Here is a 25714-nt window from a genome sequence, read left to right as displayed (position 1 = left end):
AAAAAGGTACTGTACCTGCTAAAAAGGTACACTTGGAGGGTATGTTTATGGCATACCTCCCCATATGAACCTCTCCAGGAGGGACAAAATGCTCTGCTCCTGGACTTTTCTCTTAATGTATGATTGCCGGCACCTGTTTTTAAATAGGTTAATGGATAAGAAAGGTGTTTTACCACAGGTGATGGCGATCATACATTAAGAGGGAAGTCCAGAAGCAGAGCATTCTGGCCTTCCTGGAGAGTGTAATGTTGGGAGGTATGTTTATGGTGCACTCGGCACCGGGAGCAGGTACACAGACAAGGTGCAATATCAGGTGAAAAAGGGGGTGGAGTTTATATCACTGTCGTTTTCTTTACAATGCAGCGCCATTTGGAGACTGCTTCCAGCCAGGCCCGGCCCAATGCAAACACCGGCTACGCAGCGGCGTAGAGCGCCGGACCGCTGAGGGCGCTGCTGAAATCAGAATCACCTCTGTGGCGTAACGTGCATAAGCGTCTCCTTTATGGCATAACGTGTATAAGCGTCTCCTCTGTGGTGTAGCGTGTATAAACGTCTACACTGTGGTGTAACGTGTATAAGCATCTCCAGCACAGCGGCCTTCCTGCCGGGACGAATTTTGCGTTCCTACAAGCAGGAGTGGACGCTGGTCTCTGACTAGGTTCCCTTACAGTACCAATTCGGCATTGTCAGTGTTTTTTCAGTGTTGATTGACAGCTCTCCCATACGTTCAGACTTGTTCAGGGGAGTACTTTGTCTACAACACCATTGGTGTTGTCAACAGCACCGTGGGATCAAAACTTAGTTTTTGAATATCTCTAGTCCTCATTGTTTGACCGTGGGAATCTACCACTTAACATATGTCATGGGGCTGATCGTTCCTCTTTTGCTTTGGCATCTGTTAGATGAGTCTGGCATTACAGGCTCTGTCATGCAGGCGCTTTTATCTAATTTTCCATGTGGACAGAGCGGAGCTTCACACTTGCCAGCAATTTTTGTCTCAGGAAGTTTCGGAGTTTCATATCAACCAGCCACTAGTGGTCCCAGTCCTTACAGTCTCTTCGGCTACTCCACAGACTCTTCATGTGGTGCGGCTGCTCCGGATCTCCATTTTTTATGTTGTATGATGCTAACCAGATTGACTGGCCAGCATTAACGCAGTCAATAGCTCACTGTATTACATTCACCATCCAACAAGCCTATGCTACCTCGGGTTAATACTGCCGTCTTCTATTACAGCTCTTTATCCGTTCGGTGGGTCCTTCCTAGGTGGCTTCCTGGAGCATTATTTCCGTCTTACAGTCCTGTCGGGCTGCTGTCTGAGTGGGTACAAACGCTTTTGTCAGGTTTTAGGGGTTGATACCTTGACAGCGTCCATCGCTTACTTTGAATGTTCTGTTTTGCAGGGATCTCAGCACACTCCCGCCCGTGATGGGAGATTTGGGACGTTCCTACTGTATATCATATCCCAGTATCCCCTATGGATGAATGAGAAAATAGATTTTGGTACTTACCAGAAAATCCTTTTCTCAAAGTCCATAGGGGATACTGGGCGCCCACCCTGTGCTGTCCTCCCTGCTCAGGAGGTTCTGGTTGTGTGTTCAGGCAATAGGGTTAGTGTCATTCCATTCTGCCTTCATCTCTGTTCTGGTTTTCTGTTCCGTTACGCTTTCTTGTTATCGTTTCCTTCCTCCTATCCAGTTATGTTCCGTCTTCTTCGGGCACAGTTTTTCATGAACCGGTCTGATGGAAGGGGGCATAGAAGGAGGAGCCAGCACACACACTCAGTTTGAAATATTTAAAGTGCACTGGCTTCAAGGATACATCTATACCCCACTGTACATCACATCCCAGTATCCCCTATGGACTTCGAGAAAAGGATTTAACGGTAAGTACCAAAATCCCGTTTTCTCACAAAAAATTAATGGAGCTAATTGAATTCCTGCCTGGAACTGTTATTACTATGCCAGATAAAGTCTAGTTAAGCTCAATGAGCCAGCAGCTTTTTGCCTGTGAACTTTCAGTTGTTGCACCCATACGCCAGTTATACTGTATATTGGTAGCGTGGTACTGGGCTATGATTTTACAGCCCAGGATCACCCCCCAGTTGCCCAAGGCCCCATGATTAAAGGGCCTTTAAGCAGAGGCATGCTGTTCCGGGGGTCAACTGTATCCCCCCCTATCCTCCTGGGCTGTTACCTCCAGAGCTTCTTCAAAGGCAGGTGGAGAATGCTGACCAACTGCTCTCATTGTGAATTACAATCAGAGCACCAGGCAACATTCTGTACTTGCCTCCCAGCCTGCAGCAAGACGGTAAATGACTGTCAGCATGTTGATTGGTGGATTTCTGGAGCAATCCACAATTTAGAGTGCTAGTAGACATTCACTGTATGGAACGATCTGGAAAGATGGTATGGGACCGCAAGAAGGGTACGTTATGATATTGTTTTCCATTCAAGCTCGTGGGTAGGTAGGGGCCCCAGTGGTTTGCTTTGGGAAAGAGCTCATCATACTGTGTTCGCAATATATAACTTTCTTCTTGATTGATTTTTTATATATATATATATATATATATATATATATATATATATATATATATATAGTGGCTACTGAGAGGTGGCTAGAGATGTACGCTGCCAGAAACACTACAGGGAGTGTGGAATCACTCTAGATACAGGTTGGGTACAATATGTCGGCAGTCAGGAGCCTGAAGGTCACAATGCTGATGGAATTCGGTAAGTATTCTGACCCTAACCCACCCCTCCCACAGCCTAATTTTAACTGGCCCCTTTGGCAGCCTAACCCTAACCACACCCTCCCACAGCCCAGTGCCTTAACTAGACATTTTGGTGCCCTGTGCCAGAAAGAAAACTGATACCCCACCATATTTAAAATAGGGACAGTGTGTGCCAAATGCGCGTGTCAAAAATCCCAAATGCGCGTGTCAAAAATATAAGGGCGTGGCTTCATGGGGAAAGGGCGTGGTCACAGAATAGTACCAATTAACATCACACCGCACAGTAGTATCTGTTAGTCACATTACACCACACAGTAGAGCCCCAAATACACATTAAACAACACATTAGAACCTCAGTTGAGCTCCTTATACTGTACATGTTACGCCACCGTAGAGACCCTTATACACCAAAATCCAAAAAGCAAAGCTTTTTAGAGTTTGATCCCCTTGATTTTTGCCATCCTCTGATGCATAAACCATTTCATACCTATAGAAATAAGATCCCACAGCCTCCAGAAACTGACACTGTGTGCAAGCACAGTGTCAGTTTCCCAGGAGGAGTATTTCTGAAATGTAAATATTACAGATTGTACAGTACACTGAAAAAATATCATACCACTTCCACGATTCTTAGTACACAGGCCTCTATATGCATTCATGAACAAGAAAATAAGTAAAATACTATTGAGATATAAAACTTAATGAGTTTTTAATTACGTTTTCAGTCGTCAACTTACAAAATTCTATCTACAGCAATTCGGACTGGGGCATGAAGGGCACACCAGGGAAATGCAATCACAGGGGCCCACTAAGGGGCACTGCCATATGCTGGAAGGGGTGTGGCCACATGCCCATAGAGGAGTGGCCAGCCATTATAGGCGCCATCTAGCATAGTATAAAAAAAAAGAGCTCTAACTCGCTGCCCACTTCAAGCTGTTGTGTATATGCCTGGGTTACATTGGCAGAGAACAGTAGTATATGCGCCTGGGTTACATCGGGAGAGAATAGTAGATACACATAAAGACCCCAGTATTGTGCCAGATACACATATGCCCCCAGCAGTGCCAGTTATACATATGCCCTCAGCAGTGCCAGATACACATATGCCCCAGCAGTCCCAGATACAAATATACCCCCAGTAGTGCAGTGCCTGATACACATATGCCCCCAGCAGTGCAGTGCCAGATACACATATGCCCCCAACAGTGCCAGATACACATATGCCCCCACAGTGCCAGATACACATATGCCCCCACAGTGCCAGGTACACATACTACCCCACAGTGCCAGATACATATACTGCTCCCACAGTGGCAGTTACACATATGTCCCCCACAGTGCCAGCTACACTTACTGCCCCCACAGTGGCAGATACACAGATACTGCCTCCACAGTGCCAGTTACACCTACTGCCCCCACAGTGCCAGTTACACATACTGCCTGCATAGTGCCAGATACACATAATTCCTCCATAGTGCCAGTTACACATACTACCTCCACATTGCCAGTTACACATACTGCCCCCACAGTGCCAGATACACATACTGCCCCCACAGTGCCAGATACACATACTACCTCCACAGTGCCAGTTACACATACTGCCCCAACAGTGCCAGTTACATATACTGCCTCTACAGTGCCAGTTACAAATACTGCCCCAACAGTGTCAGTTACACAGATAGTGCCACCCACAGTGCCAGTTACACATACTGCCCCCACAGTGCTGATCACCACTGCTCCCTGGGCATTGCTGCTGCTCCTGCTGCTGCTACTGTGTCTGAGGGCCATGGAGGAGAGCGCAGCATGCACATTTCCTGCCCCTCAGTCCGATTCTGCTCACCGCCGCTGCCCGGGCTCACCAGCAGCTACTGCTCCAGTGTCTGAGGGCTGGGGAGGAGATGGCAGCGCGCTCCTCTTCTTCCCCTCAGTCCGATTGTGGTAGGCCCCACCCTTACACAAAAGAGGGCGTGGCTTAGAATCAGTAGGGCCTACTGGCTCCCCGGTGGCCCAGTCCGAGCCTGATCTACAGTATATGTGAGGCAGAATTACTCTTGGTGCTCACCAAGTGGGTAAAGCTCTGCTTTTAACACCCAGAGCTATTTAATTATTCAGCATTTTCCTCATGCGGAAAACCCGGATATTGAAGCCACCTGCTGCAGAAGCGCTGAGAGATGAGCCGCAGTGAGCAGGCACCACTGATTGCAGCTGCGGGTCCGCGGCTGGTGCAGAGATGGAGACAACACTGTTGATCCGTCAGGGAGGGTTTGATCCGTCAGGGGGGATTTCTGGGTACTCAGAAACCCCCCCTGCGTGCGTTACTGCACTCCCCCTGTAGGCGGCGACTATCTGATTGCAGGAAAGCACAAAATGCAGCCCAGCAATCAGATCTGAATTACCCCCCATTTGCACTGCAGGGAGTGTAGAGAGCATTAGATTTGGGTGGGGTGTTTTCAAACTGAAATCTAAATTGCAGTGTAAAAATAAGACAGCCAGTATTTACTCTGCATAGAAACAAAACAACCCACCCAAATCTAACTCTCTCTGCACATGTTATATCTGCTCCCCTGCAGTGCACATGGGGGTCATTCCGAGTTGATCGCGCGCTAGCAACTCTTGCAGCGCTGTGATCAGGTTAAATCTCTGCAAAACTGCGCATACTTATGCACCGCATTGCGCAGGTGCGTCATAGGGTACAATGAGGATCGGAGCTGGGCGATAGATTTCACGAAAAATCCATTCGCACAGCCGATCGCAAGGTGATTGACAGAAAGAGGGCGTTTGGGGGTGTCAACTGACTGTTTTCTGGGAGTGCTTGGAAAAACGCAGGCATGTCCAAGCATTTGCAGGGCGGGTGTCTCAAATCAATTCCGGGACCGGACAGGCAGAAGTGATTGCAGCGGCTGAGTAAGTCCAGAGCTACTCAGAAACTGCAAAAAACTTTTTTGTGCCGTCGGCTGCAAAAGCATTCGCACACTTGCAAAGAGAAAATACACGCCCTCATAGGCGGCGTCTATCTGATCGCAGTGCTGCAAAAAGTTGCTAGCGAGCGATCAACTCGGAATGACCCCCATGGTTTTGCCCTTTTGCTAACAAATTGTCTCCTGCAATCAGATCTGAATTAAGCCCGTAGACACTATGGGGGTAATTCCAAGTTGATCGCAGCAGGAAATTTTTTAGCAGTTGGGCAAAACCATGTGCACTGCAGGTGAGGCAGATATAACATGTGCAGAGAGAGAGAGAGATTTGGGTGTGGTGAGTTCAATCTGCAATCTAAATTGCAGTGTAAAAATAAAGCAGCCAGTATTTACCCTGCACAGAAACAAAATAACCCACCCAAATCTAACTCTCTCTGCAAATGTTATATCTGCTCCCCCTGCAGTGCACATAGTTTTGCCCAACTGCTAAAAAATTTCCTGCTGCGATCAACTTGGAATTACCCCCTATATCTGTATCAGCAGTCCTAACCCATGAGTTCCCGTGGGATTGTCTATAGATACTTTTATTGTGTGGAATATTGTGTCACTGGCACTCATATTTGCTCTATAATATACATACAATATGTATCTAACCACCGTGGCTATTTTCCAGTGATTTGTGCATACGCATTAGAGATGTCCTGAGAACGCGGCACAGGCGCCATGTTCCTGGAAACCGTTGCATGTGCAGTAGACTGCGACACAACACCAGGAGAGGAGGGGGCCCAATCGGAGACTGCACTGGGGTAACCACCGCATCCCTTTAATTCTGGACACATTAATTACACAGGTTCTGTGGCTGGCTGACTTCAAGACTTCATTTCACCTGGCTTTAATCAGCCACAGAACCTATGTAATTAATATGTGTCCAGAAATAAAGGGACGAGGTGGTAACCCTAGACTGCACACGGGCCTATCCTATCATATAATGTAAGTTTTAACTTTTCTGTTTTTTTGTGTTGATATACTTTTAAAATGACTACTTACCAGTACATGTTGGCAGCTCAGGCTCCCACTGACTATTTAGGTTACATTTTACAATGTCAGATCCATTCAACACATATCCTGGAGAACAAGCAAATTTCACAGCGGAATTCAAAAAGTATGGGCCTAAATTTCCAGATAACTTCCTTGCATGGGGTACAGATGGATCCAGACACTGAATGGCTGTATAAAACAAACACATACTTATCAATAAACATAAAATGAATATTTTTTATGTAACCAATATAAAAAGTTGTGCTATATAGAGGCTTGTGTTATTCTATTTTCATATATTTATTTCATTGCGTGGGGTACAGATGGATCTGGACACATAATGGCTGTATAGAACAAACACATACATATCAATAAACACGATAAAATGCATAGTTTTATGTAACCATTATAAAAGTTGTGTTCTGTAGAGGCTTGTGCTAATATATATATATATATATATATATATATATATATGTGTACTGCTCAAAAAAATAAAGGGAACACTTAAACAACACAATGTAGCTCCAAGTCAATCACACTTCTGTGAAATCAAACTGTCCACTTAGGAAGCAACACTGATTGACAATCAATTTCACATGCTGTTGTGCAAATGGAATAGACAACAGGTGGGAATTATAGGCAATTAGCAAGACACCCCAATAAAGGAGTTGTTCTGCAGGTGGTGACCACAGACCACTTCTCAGCTCCTATGCTTTCTGGCTGATGTTTTGGTCACTTTTGAAAGCTGGCGGTGCTTTCACTCTAGTGGTAGCATGAGATGGATTCTACAACCCACACAAGTGGCTCAGGTAGTGCAGCTCATCCAGGATGACACATCAATGCGAGCTGTGGCAAGAAGGTTTGCTGTGTCTGTCAGCGTAGTGTCCAGAGCATGGAGGCGCTACCAGGAGACAGGCCAGTACATCAGGAGACGTGGAGGAGGCCGTAGGAGGGCAACAACCCAGCAGCAGGACCGCTACCTCCGCCTTTGTGCAAGGAGGAACAGGAGGAGCACTGCCAGAGCCCTGCAAAATGACCTCCAGCAAGCCACAAATGTGCATGTGTCTACTCAAACGATCAGAAACAGACTCCATGAGGGTGGTATGAGGGCCCCACGTCCACAGGTGGGGGTTGTGCTTACAGCCCAACACCGTGCAGGATGTTTGGCATTTGCCAGAGAACATCAAGATTGGCAAATTCGCCACTGGTGCCCTTTGCTCTTCACAGATGAAAGCAGGTTCTCAATGAGCATATGTGACAGACGTGACAGAGTCTGGAGACGCCAAGGAGAACGTTCTGCTGCCTGCAACATCCTCCAGCATGACCGGTTTGGCAGTGGGTCAGTAATGGTGTGGGGTGGCATTTCTTTGGGGGGCCGCACAGCCCTCCATGTGCTCGCCCAAGGTAGCCTTACTGCCAATAGGTACCGAGATGAGATCCTCAGACCCCTTGTGAGACCATATGCTGGTGCGGTTGGCCCTGGGTTCCTCCTAATGTAAGACAATGCTAGACCTCATGTGGCTGGAGTGTGTCAGCAGTTCCTGCAAGATGAAGGCATTGATGCTATGGACTGGCCCGCCCGTTCCCCAGACCTGAATCCGAATTGAGCACATCTGGGACATCATGTCTCGCTCCATCCACCAATGTCACGTTGCACCACAGACTGACCAGGAGTAGGCGGATGCTTTAGTCCCAGTCAGGGAGGAGATCCCTCAGGAGACCATCCGCCACCTCATCAGGAGCATGCCCAGGCGTTGTAGGGAGGTCATACAGGCACGTGGAGGCCACACACACTACTGAGCCTCATTTTGACTTGTTTTAAGGACATTACATCAAAGTTGGATCAGCCTGTAGTGTGTTTTTCCACTTTAATTTTGAGTGTGACTCCAAATCCAGACCTCCATGGGTTAATAAATTTGATTTCCATTGATAATTTTTGTGTGATTTTGTTGTCAGCACATTCAACTATGTAAAGAACAAAGTATTTAATAATAATATTTCATTCATTCAGATCTAGGATGTGTTATTTTAGTGTCTCCTTTATTTATTTGAGCAGTGTGTGTGTGTATATATGTATATGTATATATATATATATATATATATATATATACTGTATATATATAAAATACGTGCCTACCTGACCCTCATGAGAAAATGCTCTGTTCCTGGACTTTCCTGGTAATGTATGATTGTCAACACCTGAAACACCTTTCTTATCAATTAACTAGCTCACCACAGGTGATGGCAAACAAACATTACCAGGAAAGTCCAGGAACATGGCATTTTCTCCCTCATGGAGAGGGTCAGGTAGGCAAATATATATATATATATATATATATATATATATATATATATATATACCTCCCAACATGAATGCTGTGCTCCTGGTCTTCCCTCTTAATTTGTGATTGCCATCACCTCGGCTGAAACTCCTCTCTTATTCATTAACCTGTTTAAAACAGGTGCCTGCAATCATAGATTAGAGAAATGTCCAGAAGCAGAGCATAATGTCCCTCCTGGAGAGGGTCATGTTGGGAGGTATGTATATTAGAGATGAGCGGGTTCGGTTCCTCGGAAACCGAACCCGCCCGAACTTCATGTTTTTTTACACGGGTCCGAGCGACTCGGATCTTCCCGCCTTGCTCGGTTAACCCGAGCGCGCCCGAACGTCATCATCCCGCTGTCGGATTCTCGCGAGGCTCGGATTCTATCGCGAGACTCGGATTCTATATAAGGAGCCGCGCGTCGCCGCCATTTTCACACGTGCATTGAGATTCATAGGGAGAGGACGTGGCTGGCGTCCTCTCCGTTTAGAGAAGAGAGTGAGACAGTAGAGAGAGACACAGTAGTAGTAATTTTGGGGAGCATTATTAGGAGGAGTACTACTATACTACTACTACTTGCTGAAGTGATATAGATTAGATAGTGTGACTGTATTAATTATCTGACTTGTAGGGGAGACACTGACAGTGGGGAGCAGTTAGAGTCTGAGAGCAGGACTCAGGAGTACATATAACGTACAGTGCACACTTTTGCTGCCAGAGTCAGTGCCACACTGCCATTGTGACCACACTGACCACCAGACCAGTATAATATATTTTGTGATTGTCTGCTAGGAGTACTACTTGCAAGTTGCTGATAGTGTGACCAGTGACCTGACCACCAGTTTAATAATCAATCACCACCACCAGTTTAATATATATATATGTAGCTACCTCTGTGTCGGCACTCGGCAGTCCATCCATAATTGTATACCACCTACCCGTGGTTTTTTTTTTTCATTCTTCTTTATACATACTACTATAGTAGCTTACTGTAGCAGTCTGCGGTGCTGCTGAGCTGACAGTGTCCAGCAGGTCCGTCATCAGTCATTACATAATAAATATATATACCTGTCCGGCTGCAGTACTAGTGATATTATATATACATATATATTGATTTCATCTCATTATCATCCAGTCTATATTAGCAGCAGACACAGTACGTTAGTCCACGGCTGTAGCTACCTCTGTGTCGGCACTCGGCAGTCCATCCATAATTGTATACCACCTCCCCGTGGTTTTTTTTTTTTCTTTCTTTGTACATACTACTATAGTATAGTAGCTTACTGTAGCAGTCTGCGGTGCTGCTGAGCTGACAGTGTCCAGCAGGTCCGTCATCAGTCATTACATAATAAATATATATATACCTGTCCGGCTGCAGTACTAGTGATACTATATATACATATATATTGATTTCATCTCATTATCATCCAGTCTATATTAGCAGCATACACAGTACGATAGTCCACGGCTGTAGCTACCTCTGTGTCGGCACTCGGCAGTCCATCCATAATTGTATACCACCTCCCCGTGGTTTTTTTTTTTCTTTCTTTGTACATACTACTATAGTATAGTAGCTTACTGTAGCAGTCTGCGGTGCTGCTGAGCTGACAGTGTCCAGCAGGTCCGTCATCAGTCATTACATAATAAATATATATATACCTGTCCGGCTGCAGTACTAGTGATACTATATATACATATATATTGATTTCATCTCATTATCATCCAGTCTATATTAGCAGCATACACAGTACGATAGTCCACGGCTGTAGCTACCTCTGTGTCGGCACTCGGCAGTCCATCCATAATTGTATACCACCTCCCCGTGGTTTTTTCTTTTCTTTCTTCTTTGTACATACTACTATAGTATAGTAGCTTACTGTAGCAGTCTGCGGTGCTGCTGAGCTGACAGTGTCCAGCAGGTCCGTCATCAGTCATTACATAATAAATATATATATACCTGTCCGGCTGCAGTTCTAGTGATACTATATATACATATATATTGATTTCATCTCATTATCATCCAGTCTATATTAGCAGCAGACACAGTACGTTAGTCCACGGCTGTAGCTACCTCTGTGTCGGCACTCGGCAGTCCATCCATAATTGTATACCACCTCCCCGTGGTTTTTTTTTTCTTTCTTCTTTGTACATACTACTATAGTATAGTAGCTTACTGTAGCAGTCTGCGGTGCTGCTGAGCTGACAGTGTCCAGCAGGTCCGTCATCAGTCATTACATAATAAATATATATATACCTGTCCGGCTGCAGTACTAGTGATACTATATATACATATATATTGATTTCATCTCATTATCATCCAGTCTATATTAGCAGCAGACACAGTACGTTAGTCCACGGCTGTAGCTACCTCTGTGTCGGCACTCGGCAGTCCATCCATAATTGTATACCACCTCCCCGTGGTTTTTTTTTTTCTTTCTTCTTTGTACATACTACTATAGTATAGTAGCTTACTGTAGCAGTCTGCGGTGCTGCTGAGCTGACAGTGTCCAGCAGGTCCGTCATCAGTCATTACATAATAAATATATATATACCTGTCCGGCTGCAGTACTAGTGATACTATATATACATATATATTGATTTCATCTCATTATCATCCAGTCTATATTAGCAGCAGACACAGTACGTTAGTCCACGGCTGTAGCTACCTCTGTGTCGGCACTCGGCAGTCCATCCATAATTGTATACCACCTCCCCGTGGTTTTTTTTTTTCTTTCTTCTTTGTACATACTACTATAGTATAGTAGCTTACTGTAGCAGTCTGCGGTGCTGCTGAGCTGACAGTGTCCAGCAGGTCCGTCATCAGTCATTACATAATAAATATATATATACCTGTCCGGCTGCAGTACTAGTGATACTATATATACATATATATTGATTTCATCTCATTATCATCCAGTCTATATTAGCAGCAGACACAGTACGTTAGTCCACGGCTGTAGCTACCTCTGTGTCGGCACTCGGCAGTCCATCCATAATTGTATACCACCTCCCCGTGGTTTTTTTTTTCTTTCTTCTTTGTACATACTACTATAGTATAGTAGCTTACTGTAGCAGTCTGCGGTGCTGCTGAGCTGACAGTGTCCAGCAGGTCCGTCATCAGTCATTACATAATAAATATATATATACCTGTCCGGCTGCAGTACTAGTGATACTATATATACATATATATTGATTTCATCTCATTATCATCCAGTCTATATTAGCAGCAGACACAGTACGTTAGTCCACGGCTGTAGCTACCTCTGTGTCGGCACTCGGCAGTCCATCCATAATTGTATACCACCTCCCCGTGGTTTTTTTTTTCTTTCTTCTTTGTACATACTACTATAGTATAGTAGCTTACTGTAGCAGTCTGCGGTGCTGCTGAGCTGACAGTGTCCAGCAGGTCCGTCATCAGTCATTACATAATAAATATATATATACCTGTCCGGCTGCAGTACTAGTGATACTATATATACATATATATTGATTTCATCTCATTATCATCCAGTCTATATTAGCAGCAGACACAGTACGTTAGTCCACGGCTGTAGCTACCTCTGTGTCGGCACTCGGCAGTCCATCCATAATTGTATACCACCTCCCCGTGGTTTTTTTCTTTTCTTTCTTCTTTGTACATACTACTATAGTATAGTAGCTTACTGTAGCAGTCTGCGGTGCTGCTGAGCTGACAGTGTCCAGCAGGTCCGTCATCAGTCATTACATAATAAATATATATACCTGTCCGGCTGCAGTACTAATGATATTATATATACATATATATTGATTTCATCTCATTATCATCCAGTCTATATTAGCAGCAGACACAGTACGGTAGTCCACGGCTGTAGCTACCTCTGTGTCGGCACTCGGCAGTCCATCCATAAGTATACTAGTATCCATCCATCTCCATTGTTTACCTGAGGTGCCTTTTAGTTGTGCCTTTAAAAATATGGAGAACAAAAATGTTGAGGTTCCAAAATTAGGGAAAGATCAAGATCCACTTCCACCTCGTGCTGAAGCTGCTGCCACTAGTCATGGCCGAGACGATGAAATGCCAGCAACGTCGTCTGCCAAGGCCGATGCCCAATGTCATAGTACAGAGCATGTAAAATCCAAAACACCAAATATCAGTAAAAAAAGGACTCCAAAATCTAAAATCAAATTGTCGGAGGAGAAGCGTAAACTTGCCAATATGCCATTTACCACACGGAGTGGCAAGGAACGGCTGAGGCCCTGGCCTATGTTCATGGCTAGTGGTTCAGCTTCACATGAGGATGGAAGCACTCAGCCTCTCGCTAGAAAAATGAAAAGACTCAAGCTGGCAAAAGCACCGCAAAGAACTGTGCGTTCTTCGAAATCCCAAATCCACAAGGAGAGTCCGACTCCAATTGTGTCGGTTGCGATGCCTGACCTTCCCAACACTGGACGTGAAGAGCATGCGCCTTCCACCATTTGCACGCCCCCTGCAAGTGCTGGAAGGAGCACCCGCAGTCCAGTTCCTGATAGTCAGATTGAAGATGTCAGTGTTGAAGTACACCAGGATGAGGAGGATATGGGTGTTGCTGGCGCTGGGGAGGAAATTGACCAGGAGGATTCTGATGGTGAGGTGGTTTGTTTAAGTCAGGCACCCGGGGAGACACCTGTTGTCCGTGGGAGGAATAGGGCCATTGACATGCCTGGTCAAAATACCAAAAAAATCAGCTCTTCGGTGTGGAAGTATTTCACCAGAAATGCGGACAACATTTGTCAAGCCATGTGTTGCCTTTGTCAAGCTGTAATAAGTAGGGGTAAGGACGTTAACCACCTCGGAACATCCTCCCTTATACGTCACCTGCAGCGCATTCATAATAAGTCAGAGACAAGTTCAAAAACTTTGGGTGACAGCGGAAGCACTCCACTGACCAGTAAATCCCTTCCTCTTGTAACCAAGCTCACGCAAACCACCCCACCAACTCCCTCAGTGTCAATTTCCTCCTTCCCCAGGAATGCCAATAGTCCTGCAGGCCATGTCACTGGCAATTCCGACGAGTCCTCTCCTGCCTGGGATTCCTCCGATGCATCCTTGCGTGTAACGCCTACTGCTGCTGGCGCTGCTGTTGTTGCTGCTGGGAGTCGATGGTCATCCCAGAGGGGAAGTCGTAAGCCCACTTGTACTACTTCCAGTAAGCAATTGACTGTCCAACAGTCCTTTGCGAGGAAGATGAAATATCACAGCAGTCATCCTGCTGCAAAGCGGATAACTGAGGCCTTGACAACTATGTTGGTGTTAGACGTGCGTCCGGTATCCTCCGTTAGTTCACAGGGAACTAGACAATTTCTTGAGGTAGTGTGCCCCCGTTACCAAATACCATCTAGGTTCCACTTCTCTAGGCAGGCGATACCGATAATGTACACGGACGTCAGAAAAAGACTCACCAGTGTCCTAAAAAATGCAGTTGTACCCAATGTCCACTTAACCACGGACATGTGGACAAGTGGGGACACGTCTCTCCCGTCTAACGAGGACAGCAGATTCACGCTCCAATATCTATCCTTTCCTTCTTCCCCCCCCCCCCCCATCTCTTCTTTTCCTCCATTCCCCTCTCAGAGGGCAATCCATCTTCTGTTTCGGTGCACTCTCATTAGTGGCACAGGGCAAATCTTCCTACTACCATACCCCTACGCTCACGCCCAATCTCGTCTGATCTTGGAAGCTAAACGGAGGTGGGCTAGGTCAGTACCTAGTTGGGCGACCACTAGGGAATACCCAGTGCAGTAGGAAGGCTGCATTCCCTGTGAGATAACACTAACAGCAGGATCACCACTTTCACTTATTCTTAGCACCTCATTGTGTTCATATCTCATCTCCATCTCCAATAAGGACTTGAATTATCAGGGCTAGATCTCAGTCAGGGTGTAGTCCCTCACTTGAAATCATCCCTACTTAGGGCTTTATCAATACAAACACAGTTTGTACAGATCTTTAGCAGACGGAAGCAGCATGGTATGTAGCTATCTTCCAATATGCATTTATCTGAGCATAAAATAAGATCTGAACATTTCTAATTTCAGAAAAATACAATTTTTGTTTCATCATTTGGAATGCTACTATCCATTTATGTTAAACTTAATCACTGATTTTTTCTTTTGTGCTGAGTTCCCATTTATTTTATGAGTAGAAATAAAGATTTGACTATATTTTTATACACATCACTAATCAATAGACAACACGATACAACAAGAGTGCGCCCAAACAAGAGTCATACTTTTTTCTCCTTTTGTTACATTTTGCCTTCTCTTTGACTCGGGGCGCACCGCCATATGGACAGATGGGAATAATGTTTATTTAATATTATTGTCCGATTTTTGGTTTAAGTATCATTATCTCATATATATCTAAAAAACAGGCCGGTGCAGGATAAACCTTCCCCCTTTTTGGGAGCAGGGCAGGGTCAGGACTATATGACTGTGATAGCCCACTGGGTAGATGTATGGACTCCCGCCGCAAGAACAGCAGCGGCGGCACCAGTAGCAGCATCTCGCAAACGCCAACTCTTTCCTAGGCAGGCTACGCTTTGTATCACCGCTTTCCAGAATACGCACACAGCTGAAAACCTCTTACGGCAACTGAGGAAGATCATCGCGGAATGGCTTACCCCAATTGGACTCTCCTGTGGATTTGTGGCATCGGACAACGCCAGCAATATTGTGTGTGCATTAAATATGGGCAAATTCCAGCACGTCCCATGTTTTGCACATACCTTGAATTTGGTGGTGCAGAATTTTTTAAAAAACGACAGGGGCGTGCAAGAGATGCTGTCGGTGGCCAGAAGAATTGCGGGACACTTTCGGCGTACAGGCACCACGTACAGAAGACTGGATCACCACCAAAAACAACTGAACCTGCCCTGCCATCATCTGAAGCAAGAAGTGGTAACGAGGTGGAATTCAACCCTCAATATGCTTCAGAGGTTGGAGGAGCAGCAAAAGGCCATTCAAGCCTATGCAATTGAGCACGATATAGGAGGTGGAATGCACCTGTCTCAAGCGCAGTGGAGAATGATTTCAACATTGTGCAAGGTTCTGATGCCCTTTGAACTTGCCACACGTGAAGTCAGTTCAGACACTGCCAGCCTGAGTCAGGTCATTCCCCTCATCAGGCTTTTGCAGAAGAAGCTGGAGACATTGAAGGAGGAGCTAACACGGAGCGATTCCGCTAGGTATGTGGGACTTGTGGATGGAGCCCTTAATTCGCTTAACAAGGATTCACGGGTGGTCAATCTGTTGAAATCAGAGCACTACATTTTGGCCACCGTGCTCGATCCTAGATTTAAAGCCTACCTTGGATCTCTCTTTCCGGCAGACACAAGTCTGCTGGGGTTCAAAGACCTGCTGGTGACAAAATTGTCAAGTCAAGCGGAACGCGACCTGTCAACATCTCCTCCTTCACATTCTCCCGCAACTGGGGGTGCGAGGAAAAGGCTCAGAATTCCGAGCCCACCCGCTGGCGGTGATGCAGGGCAGTCTGGAGCGACTGCTGATGCTGACATCTGGTCCGGACTGAAGGACCTGACAACGATTACGGACATGTCGTCTACTGTCACTGCATATGATTCTCTCACCATTGAAAGAATGGTGGAGGATTATATGAGTGACCGCATCCAAGTAGGCACGTCACACAGTCCGTACTTATACTGGCAGGAAAAAGAGGCAATTTGGAGGCCCTTGCACAAACTGGCTTTATTCTACCTAAGTTGCCCTCCCACAAGTGTGTACTCCGAAAGAGTGTTTAGTGCCGCCGCTCACCTTGTCAGCAATCGGCGTATGAGGTTACATCCAGAAAATGTGGAGAAGATGATGTTCATTAAAATGAATTATAATCAATTCCTCCGTGGAGACATTCACCAGCAGCAATTGCCTCCACAAAGTACACAGGGAGCTGAGATGGTGGATTCCAGTGGGGACGAATTGATAATCTGTGAGGAGGGGGATGTACACGGTGATATATCGGAGGATGATGATGAGGTGGAGATCGTGCCTCTGTAGAGCCAGTTTGTGCAAGGAGCGATTAATTGCTTCTTTTTTGGTGGGGGTCCAAACCAACCCGTCATTTCAGTCACAGTCGTGTGGCAGACCCTGTCACTGAAATGATGGGTTGGTTAAAGTGTGCATGTCCTGTTTATACAACATAAGGGTGGGTGGGAGGGTGGGTGGGAGGGCCCAAGGACAATTCCATCTTGCACCTCTTTTTTCTTTTTTTCTTCTTTGCGTCATGTGCTGTTTGGGGAGTGTTTTTTGGAAGGGCCATCCTGCGTGACACTGCAGTGCCACTCCTAGATGGGCCCGGTGTTTGTGTCGGCCACTAGGGTCGCTTAGCTTACTCACACAGCTACCTCATTGCGCCTCTTTTTTTCCTTGCGTCATGTGCTGTTTGGGGAGGGTTTTTTGGAAGGGACATCCTGCGTGACACTGCAGTGCCACTCCTAGATGGGCCCGGTGTTTGTGTCGGCCACTAGGGTCGCTTAGCTTACTCACACAGCTACCTCATTGCGCCTCTTTTTTTCTTTGCGTCATGTGCTGTTTGGGGAGGGTTTTTTGGAAGGGACATCCTGCGTGACACTGCAGTGCCACTCCTAGATGGGCCAGGTGTTTGTGTCGGCCACTAGGGTCGCTTAGCTTAGTCATCCAGCGACCTCGGTGCAAATTTTAGGACTAAAAATAATATTGTGAGGTGTCAGGTATTCAGAATAGACTGAAAATGAGTGGAAATTATGGTTTTTGAGGTTAATAATACTTTGGGATCAAAATGACCCCCAAATTCTATGATTTAAGCTGTTTTTTAGGGTTTTTTGAAAAAAACACCCGAATCCAAAACACACCCGAATCCGACAAAAAAAATTTGGTGAGGTTTTGCCAAAACGCGTTCGAACCCAAAACACGGCCGCGGAACCGAACCCAAAACCAAAACACAAAACCCGAAAAATTTCCGGTGCTCATCACTAAGTATATATCAACTGAGAAAACACACTAGGGCAGTAATGCAATTAGCTGAAGTAATTACCTGTGTGCTAATTGAACCCCTGGGGCTATCCAATTAGCCCCAAAGTCACTTATTGCATATATTTTTTCAGGTCTGAGCAGAACCAAAAAGAAATATGCGATAAATGACCTATCTGTCCGCGGCTTGCGTTAACACATAGGTCCGGGAACTTATCTTGGATCCTATGGGATTTATTTACTAAAGTCACGATTTTGTCAAAACGGGAATTTACTAAGCACAAATCTCAGCAGTGTTGGGGCTATTCATAATGGTTTTCATGGCAGAGGGCAGAAATATGAATGAATAGACCATCGGTCAAACGCGGCTGTTTGTTCATACAACACAGTGATTTACTATTCATTCGTATTTTGGTGTTTGTCAGTGAATGTTCAATTGTGGTCGTATTTTTTTGCAAATCGTAAAAAAAAGCAGCAAAAAAATAGACCTGCTTTTTCCTGGCGTGTTTGGATAGTCATGCACGGATCAGTGAGATCCGTGCATGCTTATCTGTGGGAAAGGGTCTGTTTTCCTTAAAAAGCAAAGGAAAAAATTGCGTGGGGTCCCCCCTTCTAAGAATAACGAGCCTCGGGCTCTTTGAGCTGGTCCTGGTTGTAAAAATACAGGGGAAAAATTGCGTAGAGTCCCCCCATATTTAAACAACCAACACCGGGCTCTGCGTCCGGTCATGGTTCAAAAAATACGGGGGACAAAAGACGTAGGGGTCCCCCGTATTTTTTAAACCAGGACCGGGCTCCACTAGCCAGAGAGATAATGCCACAGCCGGGGGACACTTTTATATCGGTCCCTGTGGCCGTGGCATTACCCCGCCAACTAGTCAACCCTGGCCGGGGTACCCTGGGGGGTAGGGACCCCTTAAATCAAGGAAATGGGGTTTAATTGAATTGCCTAAAGCTAATCACATACCTCCCAACATTACCCTCTCCAGGAAGGACAAAATGCTCTTCTTCTGGTCTTATTTCTTAATTTATGATTGCCGGCACCTGTTTTGAACAGATTAATGGATAAGAAAGGTGTTTCAGCACAGGTGATGGCAATCATAAATTGAGGGAAGTCCAGGAACAGAGCATTCTGTCCCTCCTGGAGAGGGTCATGTTGGGAGGTATGTAATCATCAGGCAAAATTTGGGATAAATCCCTGTTTTGTTTTATTCTGAAATTAATGAGGCTAGTATAATTCCTGCCTGGAACTATTATTACTATGCCAGATAAAGTCTATTTAAACCATAGTTGCCTACCTGACCCTCTCCATGAGGGAGAAAATGCTCTGTTCCCGGACTTTCCTGGTAATGTATGATTGCCATCACCTGTGGTGAAACACCTTTCTTATCAATTACCTAGCTCACCACAGGTGATGGCAATCATACATTACCAGGAAAGTCCAGGAACAGAGCAATTTCTCCCTCATGGAGAGGGTCAGGTAGGCAAGTATGATTTAAACTGAGCGAGCCATCAGCTTTTTACCTGTGAACTCTGAGTTGCATACCTCCCAACATGATCCTCTCCAGGAGGGACAGAATGCTCTGCTTCTGGACTTCCCTCTAAATGTATGATTGCCTGCACCTGTGCTGAAACACCTTTCTTATCCATTAACCTGTTCAACACAGGTGCCGGCATTCATAAATTAAGGTAAAAGTCCAGCAGCAGAGCATTCTGTCCCTCCTGGAGAGGGTCATGTTGGGATGTATGATTCTGTATATTGGCCCTCATTCCGAGTCGTTCGCTCTGTATTTTTCTTCGCATCGCAGTGAAATTCCGCTTAGTGCGCATGCGCAATATTCGCACTGCGACTGCGCCAAGTATCTTTGCTATGAAGAAAGTATTTTTACTCACGGCTTTTTCATCGCTCCGGCGATCGTAATGTGATTGACAGGAAATGGGTGTTACTGGGCGGAAACACGGCGTTTTATGGGCGTGTGGCTGAAAACGCTACCGTTTCCGGAAAAAACGCAGGAGTGGCCGGAGAAACGGGGGAGTGGTTGGGCGAACGCTGGGTGTGTTTGTGACGTCAAACCAGGAACGACAAGCACTGAACTGATCGCACAGGCAGAGTAAGTCTGAAGCTACTCTAAAACTGCTAAGTAGTTTGTGATCGCAATATTGCGAATACATCGGTCGCAATTTTAAGATGCTAAGATACACTCCCAGTAGGCGGCGGCTTAGCGTGTGTAACTCTGCTAAATTCGCCTTGCGACCGATCAACTCGGAATGAGGGCCATTGGTAGTGTGGTGCTGAGCTTTCACAGACCAGCATCACTATCCAGTCTGACAAAGAGAAAAATCCTGCCCTCTCCTGTGTTTGTCTGGCACCTGAGGACAGGGCCTTCTTAACATACAGGCACACTGGGCAGCTCCCCAGGGCCACACGATTCTAGGTGCTCTAAGCTAAGGTGTGCTGTGCTGGGGGCAACTGCCCCCCCATCCCTCCCGGGCTGGTACCTCCTGAGCTTATTGAATGGTAGGTAGAGAATGCTGCCCAGCTGCTCTCACTGTGAATTCCAATCAGAGAGCCAGGCAACATTCTCCAAGCCTGCAGCCAGACAGTAAATGTCTGTCAGCATGCTGATTGGTGGATGGCTGGAGCAATCCACCAATCAAAATGCTGGCAGCCATTACTGTATGGAATCATGTGGAGAGTTGGTGAGGGGTCAGTTATGATTTTCCCCCCCATATATTCTTGTGGGCAGGTAGGGGCCCCAGTGCCTTGCTTTGCCCGAGGCCTACAATGCTGTTAAGAGGGTCCAGCCTGAGGAAAAAGTGCATTATACTGTATTTGCAATATATAATGTTTTTTTTTGTTATACACTACAGTATATATTATTGGAGACACATACGTTATCAGAAATGTTGTTGAAAAGTGATGGGTATTCCATGGCGGCTACTGAGAGGTGGCTAGAAATACACACTGCCAGGAAATACGGGTTGGGTACTATATCGGCAGTTAGGAGCCCAAAGGTCACAATGTTGATGGAATTTGGTGAGTATTCTGACCCTAACCCATCCCACCTGCAGCCTAGTTTTAACTGTCCTCTTCAGCAACCTAACCCTAACCGTCCCCTTTGGCAGCCAAACCCTAATCGTCCCCTCCCACAGCCTAACCCTAATAGTCACTATCTGTAACCGTCGGCATTGTGTCCATTAAATACATATGATAAAGTCCACAATTCAGTCTAATGCACCTGTTAGGTGGCTATCTTGGGGCACATTTTATATTGACACACCTTACTTTATTTTAGCCAGGGAGCTGTAAGTGCAAAAGGCAGCGGAGGCACCAGTGTAAAAGAAACACAAGATAAAACGAAAAACGATAAAACAAGTTGCAGGGAAATAAGGCCATAATGCACAAATGGTTTAGGGGTTTTGCTTGATCATATTGCTATTTGTTACTATATTTATCAACCTGTACAATATAGTGTCAGCTCTAAATTACACCATTACAGAACATCTGCATATGTTATGGTTAGAGATGGAGCGGGTCCAGTTCTCCAAGAACCGGACCCACCCGAACTTCATGATCCGAGTCTGGCTCAGGGTTTCACTGCCTTACTCGGATCCCAAATCGAGGCAAAACATCATCATCCCGCTGTCAGATTCTCGCGGGTTTCTATTCTATAAAGGTCCCCATTTCCACTCTGACTGTGGAGAGTGTACTGAACGGATGTATCTCTCTCAGTACTGTGTTGTCTGGCTGGCGTGGGGCTGGTGTATCTGAAAGGGGTGCTCTATCTGCTGTATCAGTCCAGGGGTGCTCTGTCTGCTGTATCTGAAAGGGGTGCTCTGTCCAAACATCCAGGGGGCTCTGCCCCAGTGTTAATTAATACCCCAGTATAACATACAGGGGCTGGTGTGTCCTATCAGTATCAGTACAGGGGTACACTGTCTGCTGTATCTGAAAGGAGTGCTCTGTTTGCTATATCTGAAAGGTGTGACCTGGTCGTCCATCCAGGGGCTCCGCCCCAGTGTGAAATTAAAGTAATAAAAGCTAAAAACGAAAAGCCTAACAATATAATTATAAAAAATAATATATATATTTTTCTGTGCTCTAACCCAGTGTACTATACAATTTTTATTTTATTTTCATAAGTACTGTGACACTGCCGGTAGACTGCCATATATTATTAAATCGTACTCTTACACGTATAGTGCGACACTGTTGCTGAATTTAAACCGCAGTGTTCGATCACTATTTCTGACTCATACACGTATTGTTTGACGCTGTGGGTGAAGGTGGTATCACAGTAATATATTTAACTTCCTACTCATACACATATTGTGCGACACTGTGAATTTAAACCGCAGTGTTCAATTACTATTTCTGACTCACACACGCATTCTGTGACGCTGTGGGTGAAGTTGGTACCATAGTAATATATTTTATTTCCTACTCATACACATATTGTGTGACACTGTTGGTGAATTTAAACCGCAGTGTTCGATAATAGGATTTTAATTACCTACTGGTAAATCCTTTTCTCATGGTCCGTAGAGGATACTGGGAATCCATTTAGTACCATAGAGTATAGACGGGTCCACTTGGAGCCATGGGCACTATAGAAGTTTGATAATGTGTGCTGGCTCCTCCCTCTATGCCTCTCCTACCAGACTCAGTCTAGGAAACTGTGCCCGAGGAGACGGACATACTTTGAGAGAAGGAAATAGATAAGGAAAGTGGTGGGATTCAAACCAGCCCAACCAGAACAAGAGGAAAGCCATGCTAACCCAACTTGAAAACCAGAATAGCAACAGCTGAACCAAACAACAGTAGTTAAACAAGTAACCGTGCAGGAAAAATTAAGCACCCAGTATCCCCTACGGACTACAAGAAAAGGATTTACCAGTAGGTAATTAAAATCCTATTTTCTCTTACGTCCTAGGGGCTACTGGGAATACATTTAGTACCATGGGGAAGTACCAAAGCTCCCAAATCTGGGGGGTGAGAGTGCTGATGTTCCTTCAGAACTGACTGACCGAACTGAAGGTCCTAAGAAGCCAAGGTATCAAACTTGTAAAACTTGGCAAACGTGTTTGAACCCGACCAAGTAGCTGCTCGGCAAAGCTGTAATGTCGAGACACCCCGTGCAGCCGCCCAAGAGGAACCCACGACCTAGTAGAGTAGGCCTGTACAGATTTAGGAATCGGCAAGCCTGCCGTGGAAAAAGCATGCTGGATAGTGAGCCTGATTCAGCAAGCAATTGACTGCTTTGAAGCAGGACACCCAATCTTATTGGCATCATATAAAACAAACAGCGAGTCCGATTTCCTGTGATGAGCAGTTCGCTTTACACATACCTTCAAAGCCCTTACAACATCCAAGGACTTTTAAATTGCAGAGGTGTCAGTATCAACCGGGACCACAATTGGCTGATTGATGTGAAACGCAGACACCACCTTAGGAAGGAATTGCTGCTGAGTCCTGAGTTCAGCTCTGTCCTCATGGAAAATAAAGTAGGGGCTCTTGTGAGACAATGCCCCCAGCTCCGACACGTGCCTTGCCGAAGCCAAGGCCAACAGTGTGATGGTCTTCCATGTGAGATACTTTACATCTACCTCCTGTAGCGGTTCAAACCAGTCTGAATGGAGGAAAGTCAGAACCAAATTGAGATCCCAAGGTGCCGTGGGAGGCACAAAGGGAGGTTGGATGTGAATAACACCTTTCAAGAATGTCTGAACCTCAGGGAGAGAAGCCAATTGTTTCTGAAAGAAAATAGACACGGACGAAATCTGAACTTTTATGGAGCCTAGGCGTAGGCCCACATCCACTCCCAGCTGCAAAAAAAGCAGGAAACATCCCCGATGAAATTCCAACATAGAATATTGTCTGCTCTCACACCAAGAGGCATATTTCTTCCAGATACGATGGTAATGTCTTGACGTTACCCCATTCCTGGCTTGGATCATAGTAGGGATAACCTTGTCAGGAATCCCTCTCCTGACTAGAATCAGCCGTTCAACTTCCATGCTGTCAAACGTAGCCGTGGTAAGTCTTGCTAGATGAACGGGCCCTGTTGCAGAAGATCCTCTCGAAGAGGCAGAGGCCACGGATCTTCGATTAGCATCTCAAGAAGATCAGCATACCAGGCCCTACGTGGCCAGTCTGGAGCAATGAGAATTGCTTGAACTCTTTCCCTTTTAATTCTTTTGAGAACTCTTGGGATCAGAGGAATGGGAGGAAACATGTACACCGGCTGGTAAACCCACGGAGATGTCAGGGCGTTGACCGCTACAGCTTGTGGGTCCCTCGACCTGGAACAATACCGCTTGAGCTTCTGTTGAGTCGAAAGGCCATCATGTCTATTTGTGGATAACCCCACTGACGTGTCTTCCACTGGAACACCTCCGGGTGGAGGCCCCATTCCCCCGGGTGCAGGTCATGTCTGCTGAGGAAGTCTGCTTCCCAGTTGTCTACTCCCGGAATGAAGCTCACCGACAATGCAATGGCGTGTTTTTTTGCCCAGAAGAGAATTCTTGACACCTCTGACATTGCGGCCCTGCTTTTCGTTCCGCCCTGTTGGTTGATGTAAGACACCGATGTCACATTGTCCGACTGGACTTGAATTGCCTGATTCTGAAGAAGAGATGAGGCCTGCAGAATGGCATTGTAGATAGCCCTGAGTTCCAGGATGTTTATTGGAAGAACGATTTCTTGACTTAACCATCTTCCTTGAAACTGCACCCCCTGGGTGACTGCACCCCAACCTCTGAGGCTTGTGTCTTTGGTTCCTGAACCTGAACCCTCGACCCTTCACTAGGTGAGAAGTTTGTAGCCACCACAGTAGGGAGATCCTGGCTTTTGGCGACAGATAAATCCGCTGATGCATGTGAAGATGTGATCCAGAACATTTGTCCAACAGATCCAGCTGGAAGGACCTTGCATGAAACCTTCCATACTGAATTGCTTCGTAAGAAGCCACAATTTTCCCCAGAAGGCGGATGCACAGATGTACTGAAATCTGAGTCGGCTTCAAGACAGTCCGAACCATCGACTGGATCGCCATTGCCTTTTCCAAGGGAAGGAACACTCTGAGACTCTGTGTCCAGTATCTTTCCCGGGAAATGGGGCTTCTGAATTGGTTTTAGGTGAGATTTTGGTAGGTTCAGAATCCACCCATGATCCAGGAGTAATCTGGTCGTGTGACCAATGTTCTCCAACAATTGTTTCCTGGACGCAGCCTTTATCAGAAGATCGTCCAGGTAAGGAATGACATTTACTCCCTGTCTGTGGAGCAACATCATCATCTCTGCCATCACTTTGGTGAACACCCTCGGTGCCGCGGAGAGACCAAATGGCAGGGCCTTAAACTGGTAGTGACAGTCCTGCAGTGCAAACCGTAGATAAGCCTGATGAGGCGGGCAGATCGGAATGTGAAGGTATGCATCCTTGACATCCAGAGACGCTAGGAATTCCCCCTCCTCCAGACCTGAGATCACCACTCTCAGAGACTCCATCTTGAACTTGAACACTCGTAAGTATGGGTTCAATGATTTGAGATTCCGAATCGGTCTTACTGAACTGTACGGTTTCTGAACTACAGACAATCTGGAATAGTATCCCTTTTTTTGTAGATGAGGTGGAACTGGAACAATGACCTGGGTTTGTAACAGTTTTTGAATGGCTTCTTGTAAGGTTACTCTTGCTTCTTGTGAAACTGGTAAGCCTGATTTGA

The 25714-nt window shown here is 45.9% G+C and overlaps 1 protein-coding gene and 1 pseudogene across 7 annotated transcripts in view; one reads left to right on the top strand and one right to left on the bottom strand.

Moving 5' to 3' along the window:
* The window catches only part of LOC135045518 (complement receptor type 1-like), a 537897-nt gene that overhangs the window by 147495 nt on the left and 364688 nt on the right, over window positions 1-25714 (bottom strand). For all 7 annotated transcript variants that reach the window (XM_063955306.1, XM_063955305.1, XM_063955309.1 and 4 more), the window contains one exon: window positions 6697-6876. In XM_063955306.1, the coding sequence (XP_063811376.1) occupies window positions 6697-6876 (180 nt within the window). The remainder of the gene's footprint in view (window positions 1-6696; window positions 6877-25714) is intronic.
* On the top strand, window positions 14657-14775 carry LOC135054300 (5S ribosomal RNA; annotated as a pseudogene).

This window comes from Pseudophryne corroboree, chromosome 2, assembly GCF_028390025.1.
Source record: "Pseudophryne corroboree isolate aPseCor3 chromosome 2, aPseCor3.hap2, whole genome shotgun sequence".
NCBI classification, from domain to species: domain Eukaryota; kingdom Metazoa; phylum Chordata; class Amphibia; order Anura; family Myobatrachidae; genus Pseudophryne; species Pseudophryne corroboree.
The sequence above is the reverse complement of the archived record's forward strand: the minus strand, read 5'-3'. Positions and strand labels throughout refer to the sequence as shown.